Genomic DNA, 17,487 nt, shown 5'->3' with positions numbered 1-17,487 from the left:
ATTTCTTCCAGTATACCTTGCTGGCAGAGCTTTCTTCCTGTTTGTTTCTAGCAGTTTAGTTATCCAAGTCGCGTCCTTCTCGATCATTCCCGTTTGTTTTATAGGGGGGCGTTGGGTTTTGCGGTATTGGCCCTTTTTTGTATGAGATTGCGGTAAAAGAGCAAAAAAAAAAAAATGCGGTGATGCGGTATTTCAAAACACTGCGAGATGCGAGATTTTGCATAAACGGCGGTATTGCGGTAAAAAGTTAAAAAGTAAAATATTGCGGTGTTGCGGTGTTTATTAGTCCTCCTGCGGTGCGCGGGATTTGCCATTGGTACGGGATGATCTAGCGGGAAACTTGGGAAATGTCGGGGTGTCGCGCATGCTCTTCAAAACCTCGTCCTTCTGTGCGGTATGCGATATTTCCGGTTTTTTTTTTCTGCGGCATTGCGGTATTTTCGAAAATTGTGTGCGGTATTGCGGTAATTAGACCCAACAGCGCCCTCCTCTCCTCCTTTATAGGGACACAAACAAAAACGCGAAAGAACAAAGAAAGACGCGACACCGATAAGAAAACAGCTAGAAACAAACAGGAGAAAAACTCTGCTATCAAGGCAAGGCCGTTGGCATCATTTTAAATGTAAATAAGGAGATGTAGAAAATTTCCGATTTTGTATATTTTACATGTCCTTGTCAAAGACAAGGTAACTTGATTCCTAGTGTTAAAGATCCATCGGTCTTATTATAATTGTGAAGCAACCCATCTCTGTTCAGCTCCCCCGCGTTTCTCCTTGACGGGAAGTGCTGGCACATAGCGGAAGTTCCACGACTGTGATAATTAGCTGGTGATCAGATAAGATCATGGAACCGACTGGCCGACGGCAAACTGCTTGAACTGCGATCAGTTAGCGTAGAACTCGGTTGTTAGAACATGATGTTGCTTCTGGGCAATCTAGTGATGCCGTTCCTGATGTTGCTTGGCCTATCGACATCAGGTGAGATATTTTATTTTTATGGTACGATATTGTGTGCTGTTTGAAGTATTCCTTACTTGCTTTGTTGATCTGTGCTCGAGTGATCTTTTCTCTGCAACACTTCCATTTACTAGAACCGAACAGTGATCAAATCTTATAAGAATTACAATGTGATTTTTATCGATGCTATTTTGAACTTGTTTCGCGGCTTTTGTTTTCTTGTTTATTGTCTTGTTCCAAGGATTGAAAGCATTAGATATGTTATCTTGGTCATCTTCTATACCTTGCGATTACAACATTGCGTTACTCCTCGAGTCTCGTAGGGGTTAGGGTAGCGAAGTCTATAAGTATGATACAAGTTCCGCATCTATCCTTCCCGTTAGTCTTTACATTTATGTTGTTATGAATCATTGACTGCTCCCATAACATCCTCGATGGACTGATGCTAGTGTAATAATTAGACGCGGCAAAACAAAAATGAGGAATCAGACAAACTTGCTCTCTCTATTTTTTGATAAAAAGAAAATGACATTTTTTACTCTTTACAATATGGACGGGATATACAATGCAATTCTCAGGTCCATGTAGAAGCTATCGGAAGCATTTCACCACATTGGATTGGTTTGGATTGATGCAACACAGACGAAAAATACAATAGAACAATGAGGGTAATCTAGCCAATCATGTTAGGCCTTACGAGCGGACTTCTACACTTCTCAATTCTCTTGATTACCGGATGTGGCGTTGTATTGGTGTGGCTTACGCCGTACCTAGTCATCGCCGACGATGAAATTAAACGGATTAATTTGACGATGTGATTTGTCTATTTAGACTTGATTGAGACCATAGACATGTTCAAAGAGACAGGGCTATCCATTGGCTCCCATCAAGGCGTCGAAGTCACGAACCTCAACCAGTCCACCAATCACAGTCTCGCATTTCACTTTGGATTGATGACGACTGACGTCAGGGCTACCGACACAGCTGTTCAGCGGTTTCGCGCCGCTTTTGACATGACAGGTATCTTTGCCATCTCTGCCTGGGTTCGTCTGGACTTTGAGGAGATGTTTTCGCGGAACACTGTCGTGTCATTGAGTTCGGAGAGAGGTACCAAGGTGCTGGCGCTTTTTTCAGTCAGGTAATAAGCACTTTGGTTAAGCTCTTTGGAGAACCCCTTGTATCACCCATAAATGTAATAACACCCATAAATGTAATAACACCCATAAATGTTATAACAACCATAAATGTAATATCAGGTCGCCCATAAATGTTATAAGAACCATAAATGTAATATCAGGTTGCCCATAAATGTTATAACAACCATAAATGTAAGAACACATCGCCCATAAATGAAATAAACAATCAACCATAAATGTAAGAACATGTCGCCCATAAATGTTATAAACCACGTTAACCATAAATGTAATAACACGTCGCCCATAAATGTTATAACTTATAATTTTGAATCGTAGGAACAACATTAGACAACCAAACTTGGCAGATGTCATGTAGGTGTCAAGGGGGGTGCAACAATATGTCAACTGAAAATGACATCATCGATGACGTCACTAAGAACGGCAATAATTTTATCTCATCATAGAAACATAACGCGGTCAACTAGGCAGATGTCATGTAGGTGTCAAGGGGGGTGCAACGATAAGTCAACTGAGCATGACGTCATCGATTACGTCACTAAAAACGGCAATACTCATATCTCATCATAGAAACGTAATAAGGCTGTCTAACTTGGCAGATGTCATGTAGGTGTCAAGGGGGGTGCAACGATATGTCAACTGAGCATGACGTCATCGATGACGTCAATAAAAACGGCAATACTCATATCTTATCATAGAAACATAAGGCTGCCGAACTTGGCAGATGTCATGTAGGTTTCAAAGGTGAAAAGGACCGGAAACAGAATACCGAATACCTGGAGGAAAACCCAAGAGCCCAAAACAAAGAAACCTCATAAACGTAAATAATAACAGAACAATATATGTTAATTATATATAACAAATGTCGTAGAGTTCCGAACCGACAATTAAGAACAATAAATAAAAAGTTTATCTTTCAAATTATCTTATGCGGGTGGCCGGTTTTTATCTTTGTCTACAAAATAACTTAAAACATGTATGTCCGTGATCTTAGGTACGGTTTTCGGAGCGCAGCCTTTGTGGAGCACTTGGAAGTCTATCGTTTTCCACTATTGCCGAAAACCGCTAAAAACTCGCATGGGTTCTAGAAGTCTTACAAAGAAAGACTGAAAACAAATGCTTAGAGGCGGGCGGCCCGCGGGGGACTCTCCAGAAAAGTAGACGGGGAAACCGACCTATCTTTTAGGGTATAAAATTCTTACCAACTGCCATCCTTTAGGGGATTTTTAAGATTTTTTTCCCGTTTCTGCTAGAGCCTCACGCTAATGGTGGCCTTATTCGCCCGTAATGTATTTTATATTAAAGCACAATTCAGCTGATCAGTTGATACTTCCGGCTTTATTGTCGGTAACAATACAGGATCTATCAGCTAATTAAAACAGCATTGTTCTCGCGATACTAAATAGAAAACAAAATTGACAGTTTGACAGTTTACCAGAGAAACCACAACTTCTAGGCCCGTATTTTATCGTGCGCGAATCCCAATTATTGCGACTTCCCAGTCGTGAGTCGCGATCGAAAACTACGGCAAGAGAATGATCCAGCAGGACTATGAGAGGTTTCATTTCTCCTTGTACCTTAAAGATTTCAAAGGCTCTTCTGTATCTGCTGTCACCAAGTTCTTTTTCTGCCGAAATTTTACGGTGCTTTCCTGCAAACTTGGTATTCGATTCATTGTTTAGACCGAGAGATCAAACAACGAGAGCTGCACGAATAACGCTGTGAATTATTTTACTGCATAGTGTGTACGGGTAAAATGACCGTTTTATTTCCTTTTAAGATAATAAGGATTATGATTAGAACTATGAAATAATTATGGAATATGCATTCTTTCTGGAATTAATGCACAACAAAGCCGAGGTAAAACACTTTAACACACTCGCGCATAAACCATAGAATTTGAATATGTTATCTGAGGAGCCCGCTAAACTCAGTTCGATTTTCCTTGGAAACCCATTGATTTCCATTCACATTGGATGCGACGGCTGGTCTCGATCATCCCAACGTCAGGCGTTGATTGACTACGCGCTAATCCCAAACTATCCCAAACCAGACGACGATCTTGAATCCGCCGAGGTCACGTGTAACGACAATGAGTTCAATTCGGATAACATAGAGTTTACAGCTGTTCTTGATGACGTCATCGATGACGTCATGCCGAGGCGGTGAAACCTACATGACATCTGCCAAGTTAGACCGCCTTATGATGTTTCTATGATGAGATATGAGTATTGCCGTTTTTAGTGACGTAATCGATGACGTCATTTTCAGTTGACATATTGTTGCACCCCCCTTGACACCTACATGACATCTGCCAAGTTAGACCACCTTATGTTTCTATGATGAGATGTGAGTATTGCCGTTTTTAGTGACATCATCAAAGACGTCATGCTCAGTTGACATATCGTTGCACCCCCCTTGACACCTACATGACATCTGCCAAGTTAGGTTGTCTAATGTTGTTCCTATGAGTCAAAATTATAAGTTTTTGGGCGACCTGTTCTTACATTAATGGTTAACGTGGTTTATAACATTTATTGGCGACGTGTTCTTACATTTATGGTTGACTGTTTATTACATTTATGGGCGATGTGTTCTTACATTTATGGTTGTTATAACATGTATGGGTGACTGTTATTACATTTTTCGTTGTTATAACATTTATGGGTGATACACCCCTCACCCTGAATTTGATGTTTTCTCTGCGAGGAAATGGGCACTTTGGATTAGCTCCTCAAAGAGTCTATCATTCAAAGATTGATGCCTTTTTATTTTATGCGAACCCAGTTTTTGTTAATTGACAATCGCAATCGTTATACATTTACTTTGTAATAACCCTTAATAGACTTTGTGATAGCTGATATTACGTATTACGTTGAAATTAAGTTGTGGGATCCCACTTTTATATTCCTAAGCGTAAAAAATCAATATTAATCAATCGATTAATATCGGAAATCAATAAAAATCGATAACGTGAAACTGTGTGAGTATCGATTATTATTGATTTTTATCGAAAAATATTGAAATTATCGATTATTATTGATCATATTGATAAATATCGATTTCTTCAATTCCGTCGAAATGTATCATCCTTAACCGACATGATCAATTGTTTGACTCTTTTTTTTTAAATAAAATCAGATAGACAAGGTAAGATAAACAAAGCGAGTCTTTATATTGCTTCAAAAAGGCTCAATTTTACCATTTGCAAACCACATTCAAGATATACAAGATATCGAGCCGCGCTCATTCCGTGCCAAACCTAATTGTTTAGTATTTAATTATATTGGCACATGAGAAGCTTGACGTCTAAATCAATTACGTGCGGCACTGTAAAAGTTCGACACCGCTTCAAACGTGGATACCTTGTTGTGCCGCATTTGTTTTGGTTTTTGCAAGGCAACAGTAACTGACCCATTGGAACGACGCAATCAGTTCGGCATCTGAATCAACATTGTGTCGACCTAAATGAATTAGAAACCTTGAGCAACGACGACGACATCCAAAAACAGTGGAATTTCGCTAAGAATTCAATAGCAGCACGTGGAAATGCATTCTGTCTGATACATTTCAGCCGTTTTCTATAAAACCACGACGTGAAAATTTTAAGTTTCACCTTCAGTTAAGGACGCGGACGTTTGCACTATAAACTCCACCCCACTTTTTTATTGATCGCCACGCGCGAAAACATCTTTTTCGATCGTGTTTGTCCTAGCCGTCGTCGTCGTCCTTGCTTTCCAGTGGTCAGTTTTAAATATAAGAAATCGATAAAACCCGATATTAATCGATAATAATCAATATGATTGAGTACTCTTGGGCTGTGAGTATCGATTATTATCGATTTCTAATATCAATCAATGATAATCAACTGATTAATATCGATTAATATTGATTAATTCGATTAGTTTCCGATGATCGATTTTTATCGATTGCTAGGGCCGGGACTTGTGATAAGACTTGGCGCACTTTGTGATAAACGTAAAATTACCGTATAAGCAAATCATACTTTTAAATTACTAGGGCTTTTATACACTTCCCTCTCCGTCAGATCAAACAGACAGTGTATTTTGTAGAACCTGGATGAACAATCTTGAGATGGATTTCACATACGAATCGCGTGACCGACTTATGACCATACGACACGAGTCACGCAATATTAGCGCCGTGTTTGTGTGGCGTCACGTGGCAGTGCGCGTCGATACCAAGAAGCAGCACGTGACTTTTATTCTAGATGGGAAGGTGACAGAGGTGAAGCCGCTGAAGGAGAAGATGGAGACGATACCTGTAGAGGCGGAACTTCGGCTGGGTCAGATGCTGGAGGCTATGTCGAAAGGGATAGGAGAGATCACCAGGCGATTTAAGGTTGTTTAATCGTTAAGTTTACCAATTTTAAGACCTGCGGCACTATTTTAGTAGAGCTCTGATAACTCGAGCACTCATACTCGAACTTTCCCTCACTTAACTTGTAATTTGTCTAACTGGAATCTTTTGTAAAAAAGGTTTGCACCTCGTACTTGCCAAAGAGATATTCCAATTTATTATTAGAGACAAGGGTAAAACGATACTTTTAAAAAGCAAATAGCAAAATCAGAAAAGCCAGATACCCTATGACTGCTGTGTTTACTTAGGGAAGGGAGGGTGCATATAAGGAGCTCTTTTGATATTTTCCTTCAAACCACGTGAGAATGTGGGAACCCACAGCGAACCCCACACCTAATACTCATTTACCCCCTCTACAAAACAGGGTTCAATGGCCGATGTGAAAATAACTTTTGAGGGGGAAGAGAAGGCCGCTAACAGTTCTGTTGGAGGTAACTCCCAAAGCTCGTTTCTATACTCGTTTCATTTAGTCAGAATACGTGTAATTCTATTTCATTACTTGTATTTTAGAGATTATTCCAAGCACCAAAAACTGTACTAACGGAACATTGTGGGAAAAGGACAACGGCACTGTCTGTGAATGTCGGGTAAAGTCGTGTTTGGTTTGCTTTGCCATAACACCCTTCAATTCGTGAATAGCTAATCATTACTTTAAAATGTCATACCGCGTTAACTAGTGAAACCAGGACATTTCGAAATATCCCATTTGAAATTGACGTTTCTAATACTAGTGTAATTATAGTTTGTACATTGTAGTGGTATTTGCTTTTTATACCCAGTGTTCTTTTCACGGCACCCTCCAGGCTTTCTAGTATCCTGTTCTTACATGTGGTTAAACGTAGCCAGCATACTAGGAGACAGGCCACAGGCTCTTTTCATGTATTGGTTGAAGAAACCTCATCGTCATTGTTCCATAAGATGTTAGTACGTTCTGTTGATTATTTATCTTGGTAGAATGGACTGATTGTCTGCATTGATAACTGTACGTGTCGGGACAACGGTACCGTGTATCACAATGGCGACCGCTGGAAGCATAGCAACAACACATGTATCACGTGCCATTGCCAGGTTTGTAAACATTGACCTGAGAATTTCTTCTTAATTTCCGAATATATTCCACCTTTCGACAAATTGCTTTTTTTAAGGCTGGGAAGATTATCTGCTCACCAAAGAAGTGCGCAAAGCTGAATTGTTCTGGTGCTTCGAGGCCAGTTACCTTACCAGGACAATGTTGCCCAATGTGCCTAGGTATGTTGGCCGATTGGTCTCGAGGCCTTTCCGTCTTGAATTCTGACTTTAGTATACTGGCCTGTATGCATGCTGCTAATATCAGCGGAAATATATTCTTGTGATTTCAGAGCCGGAGGGGTGTTCTGCGATCACATGTCGGAAGCCGAACTGCACCGGCCTCTCAGGAAGAGTTGTCAAGTTGAAAGAAAAGTGCTGCCCTGTCTGTGAAGGTAAAACACACGATGATGATGGTGATGATAACGTTAATGATAATGACGGTTACATAAATGATGATGATGATGATGATGTAATAACTTTGACGATGGTGACGGTTAAAGTAAATCATGATGGTGATAAAGATGGTGATGGTGGTAGTGATGTTGTGTTAATATTGATGATGATGATGGTGATGATAACGTTAATGATAATGACGGTTACATAAATGATGATGATGATGATGATGATGTAATAACTTTGACGATGATGACGGTTAAAGTAAATCATGATGGTGATAAAGATGGTGATGGTGGTAGTGATGTTGTGTTAATATTGATGATGATGATGGTGATGATAACGTTAATGATAATGACGGTTACATAAATGATGATGATGATGATGATGTAATAACTTTGACGATGATGACGGTTAAAGTAAATCATGATGGTGATAAAGATGGTGATGGTGGTAGTGATGTTGTGTTAATATTGATGATGATGATGGTGATGATAACGTTAATGATAATGACGGTTACATAAATGATGATGATGATGATGATGATGATGTAATAACTTTGACGATGATGACGGTTAAAGTAAATCATGATGGTGACAAAGATGGTGATGGTGGTAGTGATGTTGTGTTAATATTGATGATGATGATGATGACGGCTTGAGTAAATGGTGAAGATGATGATGATGATATTGATGTCACCCGACAGAGCACCAGTGTCGTGGTACAGATAAGCTGTATAGTAGCTGCGGCACGATGTGTCCCTGGACATGCACAAACCTGTATGACGACGACGAATGTCCCGAGGAATGCAACCGCGGCTGTTTCTGCCCTCGAGGGATGGTCGTTGATCGGAATGGGAAGTGCGTATTGGCGACGAGATGTGGATGCAAATACGAAGGCAAGATGTTTTTGGTGAGCTAATATTTAATGTTCTATTCATGGCTAATGTAATAAAAGTTTGAGTGAAAAAGGAGTCACACAAAACGGAACGAGAGAGGTGTATTTTTAAACACGAGACATGCCTTAAAAGGCCTGTCTTGAGACTTGGTGGGGCTTATACGCGGACAAAATCTGTTTTTGCTAATATCTCCCAAAGCTACAAAGCTTCAACATTGATGTCGGCCCTAAGATTATTTCATAGTATGTTGCTATATGTTTCGAATTGTTGGCAAATTTAAAGAGACCAAAAAAGGGGAATACACAACGACAATAAAGAAAGGCTTAAATGGTATATTTATAATCGTCATAAAATTCCCCACATCATGCTGTCTTTTAATCGTGTCCAGCGTCACGTGACCGTGAGAACCGTTGCCATGGAAAGATAGTTTCGTTTGTATTTCAGATGCTGTAGGTGGACAGCCCTAAAAGGCATTACGATAAGACGACTACTATAGGGATTGAAAATATGCATTTACATTTACACTATGCTTCTGTATTCCCCATTTTCCATTGAAATTAGAAATCGAAAAATTCCGCTCTTGTCAAAATGTTGAGATCCGTGTGAATAAAGTGCTTGCCAAGTTTGGTTTCATTAGCACCTTGTGTCCCCGAGATATTGATGAAAATGTGTTTTTTAAAGCATAAACCTGTAAGTCAGGCCTTAATATACCTGATAAAATACTAGAATAATGTATATGTTCATCATCCCCCCTTGCTGTTACGTGTTAAATGTCAACGTTGCAACAAGCCAGGACAGTTAAGAAATTTGTGAAATGCTAAAAATGTCTGGCCACTTAATTAAGAAATACGCGCAGGACGTAACTAGCGGTTCGAATAAATAAATAAACCCTAGCTCATGCATACTAACTTTGCATAATTAAGCTTCTCCACACTAATGAAGCCTAATAAGGTAGAAACAAACACCCATGCTTATTCTTGTATTTCAGGCAGGCCAGGAATACCTCCCGGTCAGCTGCATTAAGTGCAAGTGCATGAGCGGTCGAATGCAGTGTAGAAAGGTCTGCGATGTGTACAAGAGAGGGTTAGCTACCCACAAGTTTGGCCCATAGGTAGCGGATTTAATCTACTGCTCTTAACGCTAGATCGCTGGAAGCGTTAATCTATTATTCCAAACTGGTTAGCGAAGCCAACAAAAGGGGAAAAATGTTTTATTTCATAGAATATGAGCTAAATTCAAATAAAATTGAAATAAAGTATTCATTGAGTTTTGACTCACAAGGGGACGAATAGTGGTCTATTCATGTCATTCAAAACAATATAAGACAATATAATTATCCTAGATGTGAATGTTAAACGCAAAACCGCGCTATAGAAGGGATAGGGACGCCCACTTTTCACACCTCGAGAAGTTTGACATCAGAACCAACATGGCGGACTAACCGTTAGGCAGAGCGATAGACACAAAATTTCATAATAAAACTTTGAATGCGTCCTTTAAAACCCAAATAACTTCCTCATCTTTCTCAACTTAATGTTTCTTTCTACCTTTGATAGTTTTTTATAGAACCAAATATTCGATTTCGATAAGAAAATTCGATATGTCTTGACAGCTCGACGGCTTAGCGACAACTGAAGGTGTCGCTGCCCTGGGCACGCTCCTTTTATAGCGCGGTTTCGCGTTTAAGATTTATTTTTTAATAATCTAAACTTGTGTCGTGGTTATTAGGCAAGCATTTCTCATAATATAATGCCAAGTTCAGATGAGTATTCTGATGTACAGAATAAAAACGTCTAGGTACGAAGAGGACGTAAGCAGACTTCGTTCCACTATATGGCCACAATAACGAGTAGTATACAGGGTTCCGTTTGCATATGAAATTGATAACTAAGTGCGAAAAACCACCAAAACAATATGTTGCATTCAACAATGATGTAATGTATAAGTAACCGTCTTCTGACCTTCTGATGCGTCCCAGAAAAAGATGATGTTATCTCTCTAACAGTCTTCTCCCCCGGCGGCCAAAAAGGTGGTCATTTCTTATTAAAGAGTTTTCAAATTCTATGCTTTTTTAATGATACATATGACTGCGCACCCCCCCCCCCCCCCCCAGACAATCCTGGGTACGCGCCTGTCTTATGCGACCATTGAAGCAATTTAGAAAATCCGGAGGGGTTTTATTGGTCTTTTTAAATGAATTACCCATTTATCTCGTTACTACCGAATTCGCCGAATTAACACAACAAAAATAAATCCAATTTGTGGAAGCACGGGTGGCCACGTGCGTTAGAGACTGTCGGCCTCTCACTTCTGTGGCCCAGGTTCGAATCCTGGCTCAAACTGGGGATTTTTTCCGGGTTCCTGCCTTGATTCAAATTTGTGTCACAAGTGAATTGAAGTTATTCTCCCGTGTTTCCAGTCTTCTCGGATAAGGACACTAAACCGGAGGTCCCGTCTCTAGCTGCACAACACTAACCTGAACCAAAGGGACGTAAAAGAACCACTGGGGACGCAATAAACCCTCTGGCAGTGACCACCCCTAATGACAGTGCTTACTAACCGAGGGCCATATGTTAGAAAACTGTATATTCGATTAAATATGTTACCCTCGATAAACAAACAAACAAAGATCCGTTTTTACTTTAGAGTGCAAACAGTAAAGGCGTTAAAGATTGGTTAGTAAATAGTACTACTTTCTACAATTTAGTGTAAAAAGTTGAACTGCAAAGCCTCTATTTAGTAAAATAGTTGAACCGTCGTTTTGGCTTTCTTTTGTTTTCTTTTGTCTCACTGTTTCGGTTGAGCGGCCACACTATTTTGTGAGGGAAATTGACAGATCACTATTTAGTAATTGTACAAAATAGTGAGATTTAGTCTTCCTAATCTTTTGCTGTTTGCACTCAATGCTAGCCTGTAAGACACACGTTGTCTTTGGGGGATCTTCTGGTTGGACAGTTCCTTACCCTGTTTAGAAACGTGCGCGTTTTTCTATCAACTGGCCTGGAAGCGCTCAGCCAGAAGGGATTTGGGATGTTGGGTCAAGTCAATGTAGCAAAATTCGTTGACGGGTTCCTATAATTTCTTTGTTTGGGCAGTGCCATTATAAAAAAACTAGTAACTTTTAAACACGGTGTATTTACGACAAATAATGTCCATCTTGACGTATATGCATTACAGTAAGTAATGTACCTTAACGATGCATACCATATTCATATATATATGATATACCTTTTTAATTTTGATTATTATTGAAATAAATAGCTTTGCAATGTGACAATCTGTACCTTAGTAAAAAAAATTTTTAAAAAGTCCTCAAAATAGACCAACGAAGTCCTGGAAATTAAAAAAACTATAGATGGAGTTAACTCTTCTTTAAACCTAGACACAGTAAGAATGAGTCTTGATTGAGCGTCTTACTAACATCAGCTATGGTCTCCTCGACCTTCTCAAGTTCTTTGTGCCACAGGTCCTTCGGTATTACAGGGACGCTAAAGAACTCTCGACCAATAGAAACATTTCTCCCGCGATTGCGCTTTGCGGGACGCGCGCGTTTGCGCGAGCGATTAAACGTCGCGTCTGCGTCCTCATTGTCACTGCTGCTCGGAGAAGGCTTGGGCGAATCGCACCTTTTCACGCGTTCTGCTGACTTAAGTTTCTTGCCTTTATACTTTGGTAAATTCTCAAATACAACGTAGCTTGGGTAGGTGTTAACGGGAGTGTGTCGACTAAGCTGCAAGTTGCGTCTGCGTTTAACCAAAGGTACACCATCCGCAGTAGTTCTGCCGTCTTTCGACAAACCTACTCGAAATTTATTTTTACCGTCTGCAATAGATGGCAAGAAGCTTTTTAAATCATCAATTTTGATGACGAGGGTCCTTACAGTGCGCTTTCTTGCACTTCGCTTTCTTGCTCGAAGCTTTTCTATAGTGTTCTGCTTTTGTAGCGGTGATGTTTTTTGTACATCTTTACGCTTTTCACCCCTTAATTTCTCAACAGTTTTCTCATGCTTTGACAGCTCTCTTTTTAGATTCTCGATTTTCGCCTGCCTTGAAGTGAGTACGGGAGATGTGATGCGGAAAGACCAAGGTGTCCCTTCACTCTCCCCAGCACAAGGTATTGCCACGCCCTCAAGTGGCTGGCTCTCCTTCTTTGCCCCATCTTTTAGAGGCGATTGTTCAGAGAAATCTTTACGAATTTCATGCTTAGATTTTCTCTTGCTAACAGACTTTTCTTGCGGTTCTGGTACAGGTGCTTGATGTCCTCTCGGGCGACAAATATCAGTTGTAGTCTTCTCATTCAGAGAATAAACTTGCCTTTTGTGTTCGCCCAAAATGAGACTCTTGTCGAATAAAACTTTAGCCGGGTTGTTACTCACGCAGCTTGGAAGGTTCGTCACGTCACCCATGACGTCACTTCTCATGCTGACGTCACATGTACTCCACATAACAGAAGTCTCAGTCAAGTCGATAAAACCACCAGGGTATGCGTCATTCTCCTTACTTAGTATTTCCGAGGCATCCTTAATAGATAACGGCGCGTATTCAGACGCTAAGCTGAAAGCGGATACAATTTTCGGAAATGTATCTACCGTTTCTTCGTCGCTATCGTCTTTGGTCAGATCAATGACCGGGACCACAGCACACGTACTGTGAGGAAATGGGTTCTTCTCGGGGGGTGGTGATGGTGGAAGCGATTTTACCAGGATGCCGTTAAAGTGTCTGGTCGTTTGTGGAGGCCGTTTGTAAATACGTTTCGTTGCCATGTCCACGATTGTACCGTCAGGCAGCTGATAAACGTAGGGGTTTGTACAGCCGACCATGTAAGGATTAGCTTGAGAGCCCACGAGCGCCGAAGGGCCCTGGAAACTGGTGTAGTTCTCTGATATTTGAGCCTGTTGGTGGTTCCTACGAACAAAGGGGAATACTTGAGTATCGTAAATCGTTTGTAAATTTTCATGATTGCCTGAAGAAGGGAAACAGTGGTTGATGAATGTGTGTGTGTGTGGGGTATCGTCACCTTATGATCAAAATGTTGTGGAGTCATGGTTACGAATATCATGATGTATTAGAGTACATACAAAGGAAAACTATGGGAAGTTTTTTCTACAACACAAAAAGTATTTCAGTAAATCAAAACAGCGCGTGCTTGTTGAGATGGCGTATTTCTCTAGTGCGTGCGGGAGCGCATACAAACGTTGTTTGCAGAGCGTGCTGAAAAGTTTAGCTTCAAAACCCTGTAGTCATCGTTACTTTTAGTGTCCTTTTGTAAGGATGCAAAAAAAAAAAAAAAATACAAGAAAAGTTGAGAACCGAATTTCGAACCGAAGTTGGATCAAGGTATTTGATCTTTTTCGCTTCAAGTTAAAATGGATGTGTGAATTACGAATTCCGTGGTAAGTCCCCTGATTTACTATAGCTAACAACCAATCAGACAGCGAGATTACGCAAGTGTTGTAGAAATATTGATAACCCTTATCGGCATAGTACCATTGCGGTCCAACCACAACATTTCATTTGCAAAGGAGCTTCTAAATCTAAGAGTATCTGATTGAAAGTTCCTCAATTAAGAACTTGCTTGAGTTAGCCCATGGACATGCATTTTTTTCAGTCAATCGGTATTGTACGGGAGCATAAAATGGCGGCGTGATTTGCCCTTCTTAACATCGGAAGAATTTTATGCACCCTTTCATGAACAAGCGATTCGCCGCTGTCGGGTTTTAAGATCAACGAAGGGCGATAGCCGGTCCTAGTGACCAAATTCACCCGATCGGCGAAACCGCTATTGAATAAGTAACTTAAGTGTTTGATGAGTTTCTGAATATACTTGCTTATTCATGTGTACAAGAGAATAGATTGCAAAACCTTAGGACTATCTATCTTAGTAGGCACTATAAAGATGTAAAATGTCTTATCACATAAATTGGGAAAAATGGCATAAATTAAAGTAATCTTATACAAATTCTTACTAGTAGCACTGTCGAAAGAGAGTGCTCGATAATTGTCAAAACATCAGTCGATTCAAATGGATATTGTTTTCAATAAATTTGCTTAAATCCCAAGACTAGATGCATCAGGTTATCATCAAATACGTTAATCAGTTATTAAAACCATGTTACCTTTTAGTTTACAGCTAACGAAACGACAATGAGCGAAGGAATCGCCGGGATGAGACAAAATGGCAGACCAAGTGTTAACCCAGCATGCATTGTGTGCTCACGTGACTACTATGATAACGTTGATTGGTCAACAATACCACGTACGCTAGTTGGTGTTTCTCAAGCAGATTTTACTTAATAATTTTGAGAGTTTCATATTTACGTACTTTAAATTGCTAAACACCTAAAGAAGGGAGTTATATGAATGCAAAGTTCTAACATTCATTAAGTCAACTCGAACAATGATTTTTTTTTTTCCTAAAAAAGTTGAATAAAAAAACATGAATATTCAGGTTTCACTAGTTATAGGAGTTTTTTTCCCTGGGGATACCCAGTCTGCCAGTAGAACGCGTTATATACAAACCTTGTAACTCGATGCTAGATTTATCATAAGTTCGGGCTTATCATATATTACAATTTCTGTCCACGTAGCATATATAAAATCCTCGCCAGATTGTAATACCTACCACTTCTACCGATGGAGTTCGGTATCATTACAATAACAAATTAACGGTATACATAATGTAGGAGTGAATGAGCCGCTTAGAAGGCACCAGTGAGGTATTACATGTGAACAATAACCATCTCCGCCAATTTGCATGACGCTTTTGTTCGAAAAACGTGGAGCAGTCGACCATTACCATGTCACAACAAGTAAAGACTCTTTATCATGTCACAACAATTAAAGACTCTTCTTCGAAATAACCATCTGTAGAGGCTTCGAAGTAATAGAACAAAATACAATGCAACCATGAATGGAACCACTTGATTATTAGGGAATGAACCGAGTATGCGCTATACCTTTTGAAATCTCCATGTGTTACACAACTTATACCCGGTTGTACGCTGTCACGAGGGAGCATTAGTTTATTCCGCTGTTCGTTGGAGGGATTCATTCGATCTATCAATTCAGTAGGCTAGGATGTAGCTTCCTATTTAATACAGCGTGTTCTGCTTACGTAACGAATTCCAAGTTGAGTGACACGTTCCTCATTCTAAAGGAAAAAAAAAATCAAACATTACAATCCCTCTCGTGGTTCACGCTTCGCAACTAAATTAAACACGAAAACACAATGCATGACTAGTTTAGAATTCGAAGTGCATGTCTTACCAAAACCCATGTGTCCTTGCGGGGAGCCTAAATTACCCTTTTCTTCTAAGGTATCGGTATTTTGGTCTATGTTTTGTAGTCTTCGTGACTTCAACCTCCGTTACGTCACGACGGGGTTGTTCAAATACATTCTTGGCGCGCGTTACGGAGGCGGTCAACAGTCATTTCCGCCAATAAAGTGTTTTGATTGGCTGTTTTGAATCGGAAAAACCGGTTCTACCGGACAAACTTGTTTTAAAGGTTTCGCAATCCTTTTATACGTAATAGCTTTTACTTGAAATGCCAGAAATTTCAAAATAAATTGCTTGAACTATTCGCAGATTTATGTCTCAGAATAAGTCTGTTATCGAAGAATGTTAATTTCTTGGTCTTCAACCACCATTTTAAATAAAACTTCACCGCAAAACTTATCGAATCGTGGTCAATATCATGATTCATGTTTGTTCATGTTATGTTTTCGAAGGGTGAAGCTTCGCTTTTGCACAAGCAAACTTCCACCAATCGGGAAATCATAAACCCAATTTGCTCATTCAAGGGCAAAATGATTATAGTCAGTCTCGACTCATAAACAGTCTGGTTGTCACAGTTTATGAACCGTGATCCTGGATTCTAGACTTCTTTCATCATGATATAAGTTGTGTAAGATCTAATTATAGATAAATCTTTGCTGGGCTGAACATTAAATGGAAGTCCGAAATGCGGGAATTCCGTGAAGATGGGTAAATGCAATGAAGGTAAATACACCAAACCCCGACCAATGGATCTGCTATGATAGATATGGTGCGCTTAAAATGAACATCATTACTCGATAAATCATACAAACTAAATAACGATATAAGCAAAAGTACTTCAAATACTCCAAATACAATCTAAATCAAGTTGTAATTTGACAAAATACCGAGTAATAGTTAAAATGTTTTTGTAAGAGCGTGAAGAAAAGAACATATGCAAATTGCATCTGTACATGCATGGTACGCGCGCTATCATTGGTCTAAAACTAATCAACGTAAATATCAGAAGTATACATCGCTCGCAAAATAAAAGCACCTACTACATTCCCAATAGAACAGGCAATCCATACTAAATTGCTACGTCAGAAAGCCAGAAATCGGCCGGTTCGGTGAATCGACAACACATATGTATTTTGTAAATATTCTAACGAAGCACGTGTTTACGATGAACCATCCGTAACCTAATGGCAGCACTAGTAAAAGGCTGTTCGACGAGTAAGACCCACAGCCCGAACCTAAACTCCGGCATACCCTGCAAACATAATTTGGCTCCTATTTTATAAATAAAAATGTAAAATTCTTTTGTAGAACAGTTCTGGATGGGTATTCTGGCTTCGTTCGGCTACAGCCTTGTTTTCCTCG

General features: G+C 39.8%; 2 protein-coding genes across 3 annotated transcripts; one reads left to right on the top strand and one right to left on the bottom strand.

The window, feature by feature from the left end:
• Positions 1-756: 756 nt before the first annotated feature.
• LOC5521906 (kielin/chordin-like protein) lies at positions 757-10,911 on the top strand. The gene is made up of 10 exons (XM_001641616.3): positions 757-977; positions 1,788-2,094; positions 6,184-6,472; positions 6,855-6,921; positions 7,001-7,077; positions 7,445-7,558; positions 7,636-7,738; positions 7,849-7,950; positions 8,658-8,863; positions 9,838-10,911. Exons 1-10 carry the CDS (start codon positions 914-916, stop codon positions 9,958-9,960), a joined length of 1,452 nt encoding a protein of 483 aa, XP_001641666.2. The 5' UTR covers positions 757-913; the 3' UTR covers positions 9,961-10,911.
• Positions 10,912-11,964: 1,053 nt separating this feature from the next.
• Positions 11,965-16,269, bottom strand: LOC5521907. 2 transcript variants are annotated; one of them, XM_001641734.3, is made up of 3 exons: positions 16,115-16,269; positions 15,805-15,998; positions 11,965-13,753 (listed from the first exon to the last, which is right to left on the bottom strand). In XM_001641734.3, the coding sequence occupies exons 2-3, from the start codon at positions 15,897-15,899 to the stop codon at positions 12,211-12,213; spliced, it is 1,638 nt and encodes a 545-aa protein (XP_001641784.1). In that variant the 5' UTR covers positions 15,900-15,998; positions 16,115-16,269; the 3' UTR covers positions 11,965-12,210. The 2 variants fall into 2 exon arrangements, with proteins under 2 accessions (XP_001641784.1, XP_032223162.1); XM_032367271.2 differs by lacking the exons at positions 15,805-15,998; positions 16,115-16,269 and adding an exon at positions 14,965-15,781.
• Between the last annotated feature and the right edge of the window lie 1,218 nt (positions 16,270-17,487).

Source organism: Nematostella vectensis, chromosome 10 (assembly GCF_932526225.1).
Source record: "Nematostella vectensis chromosome 10, jaNemVect1.1, whole genome shotgun sequence".
Lineage (NCBI taxonomy): Eukaryota > Metazoa > Cnidaria > Anthozoa > Actiniaria > Edwardsiidae > Nematostella > Nematostella vectensis.
The sequence above is the reverse complement of the archived record's forward strand: the minus strand, read 5'-3'. Positions and strand labels throughout refer to the sequence as shown.

Coding starts and splice junctions, on each gene's coding strand:
- LOC5521906 (XM_001641616.3), top strand. CDS start 914: ATGATGTTGCTTCTGGGCAATCTAGTGATGCCGTTCCTGATGTTGCTT. Junction 7,078..7,444: donor GCACTGTCTGTGAATGTCGG/GTAAAGTCGTGT, acceptor TTATCTTGGTAG/AATGGACTGATTGTCTGCAT. Junction 7,739..7,848: donor ATGTTGCCCAATGTGCCTAG/GTATGTTGGCCG, acceptor TTGTGATTTCAG/AGCCGGAGGGGTGTTCTGCG.
- LOC5521907 (XM_001641734.3), bottom strand. CDS start 15,899: ATGAATCCCTCCAACGAACAGCGGAATAAACTAATGCTCCCTCGTGAC. Junction 13,754..15,804: donor ACACATGGAGATTTCAAAAG/GTATAGCGCATA, acceptor CTTTGTTCGTAG/GAACCACCAACAGGCTCAAA.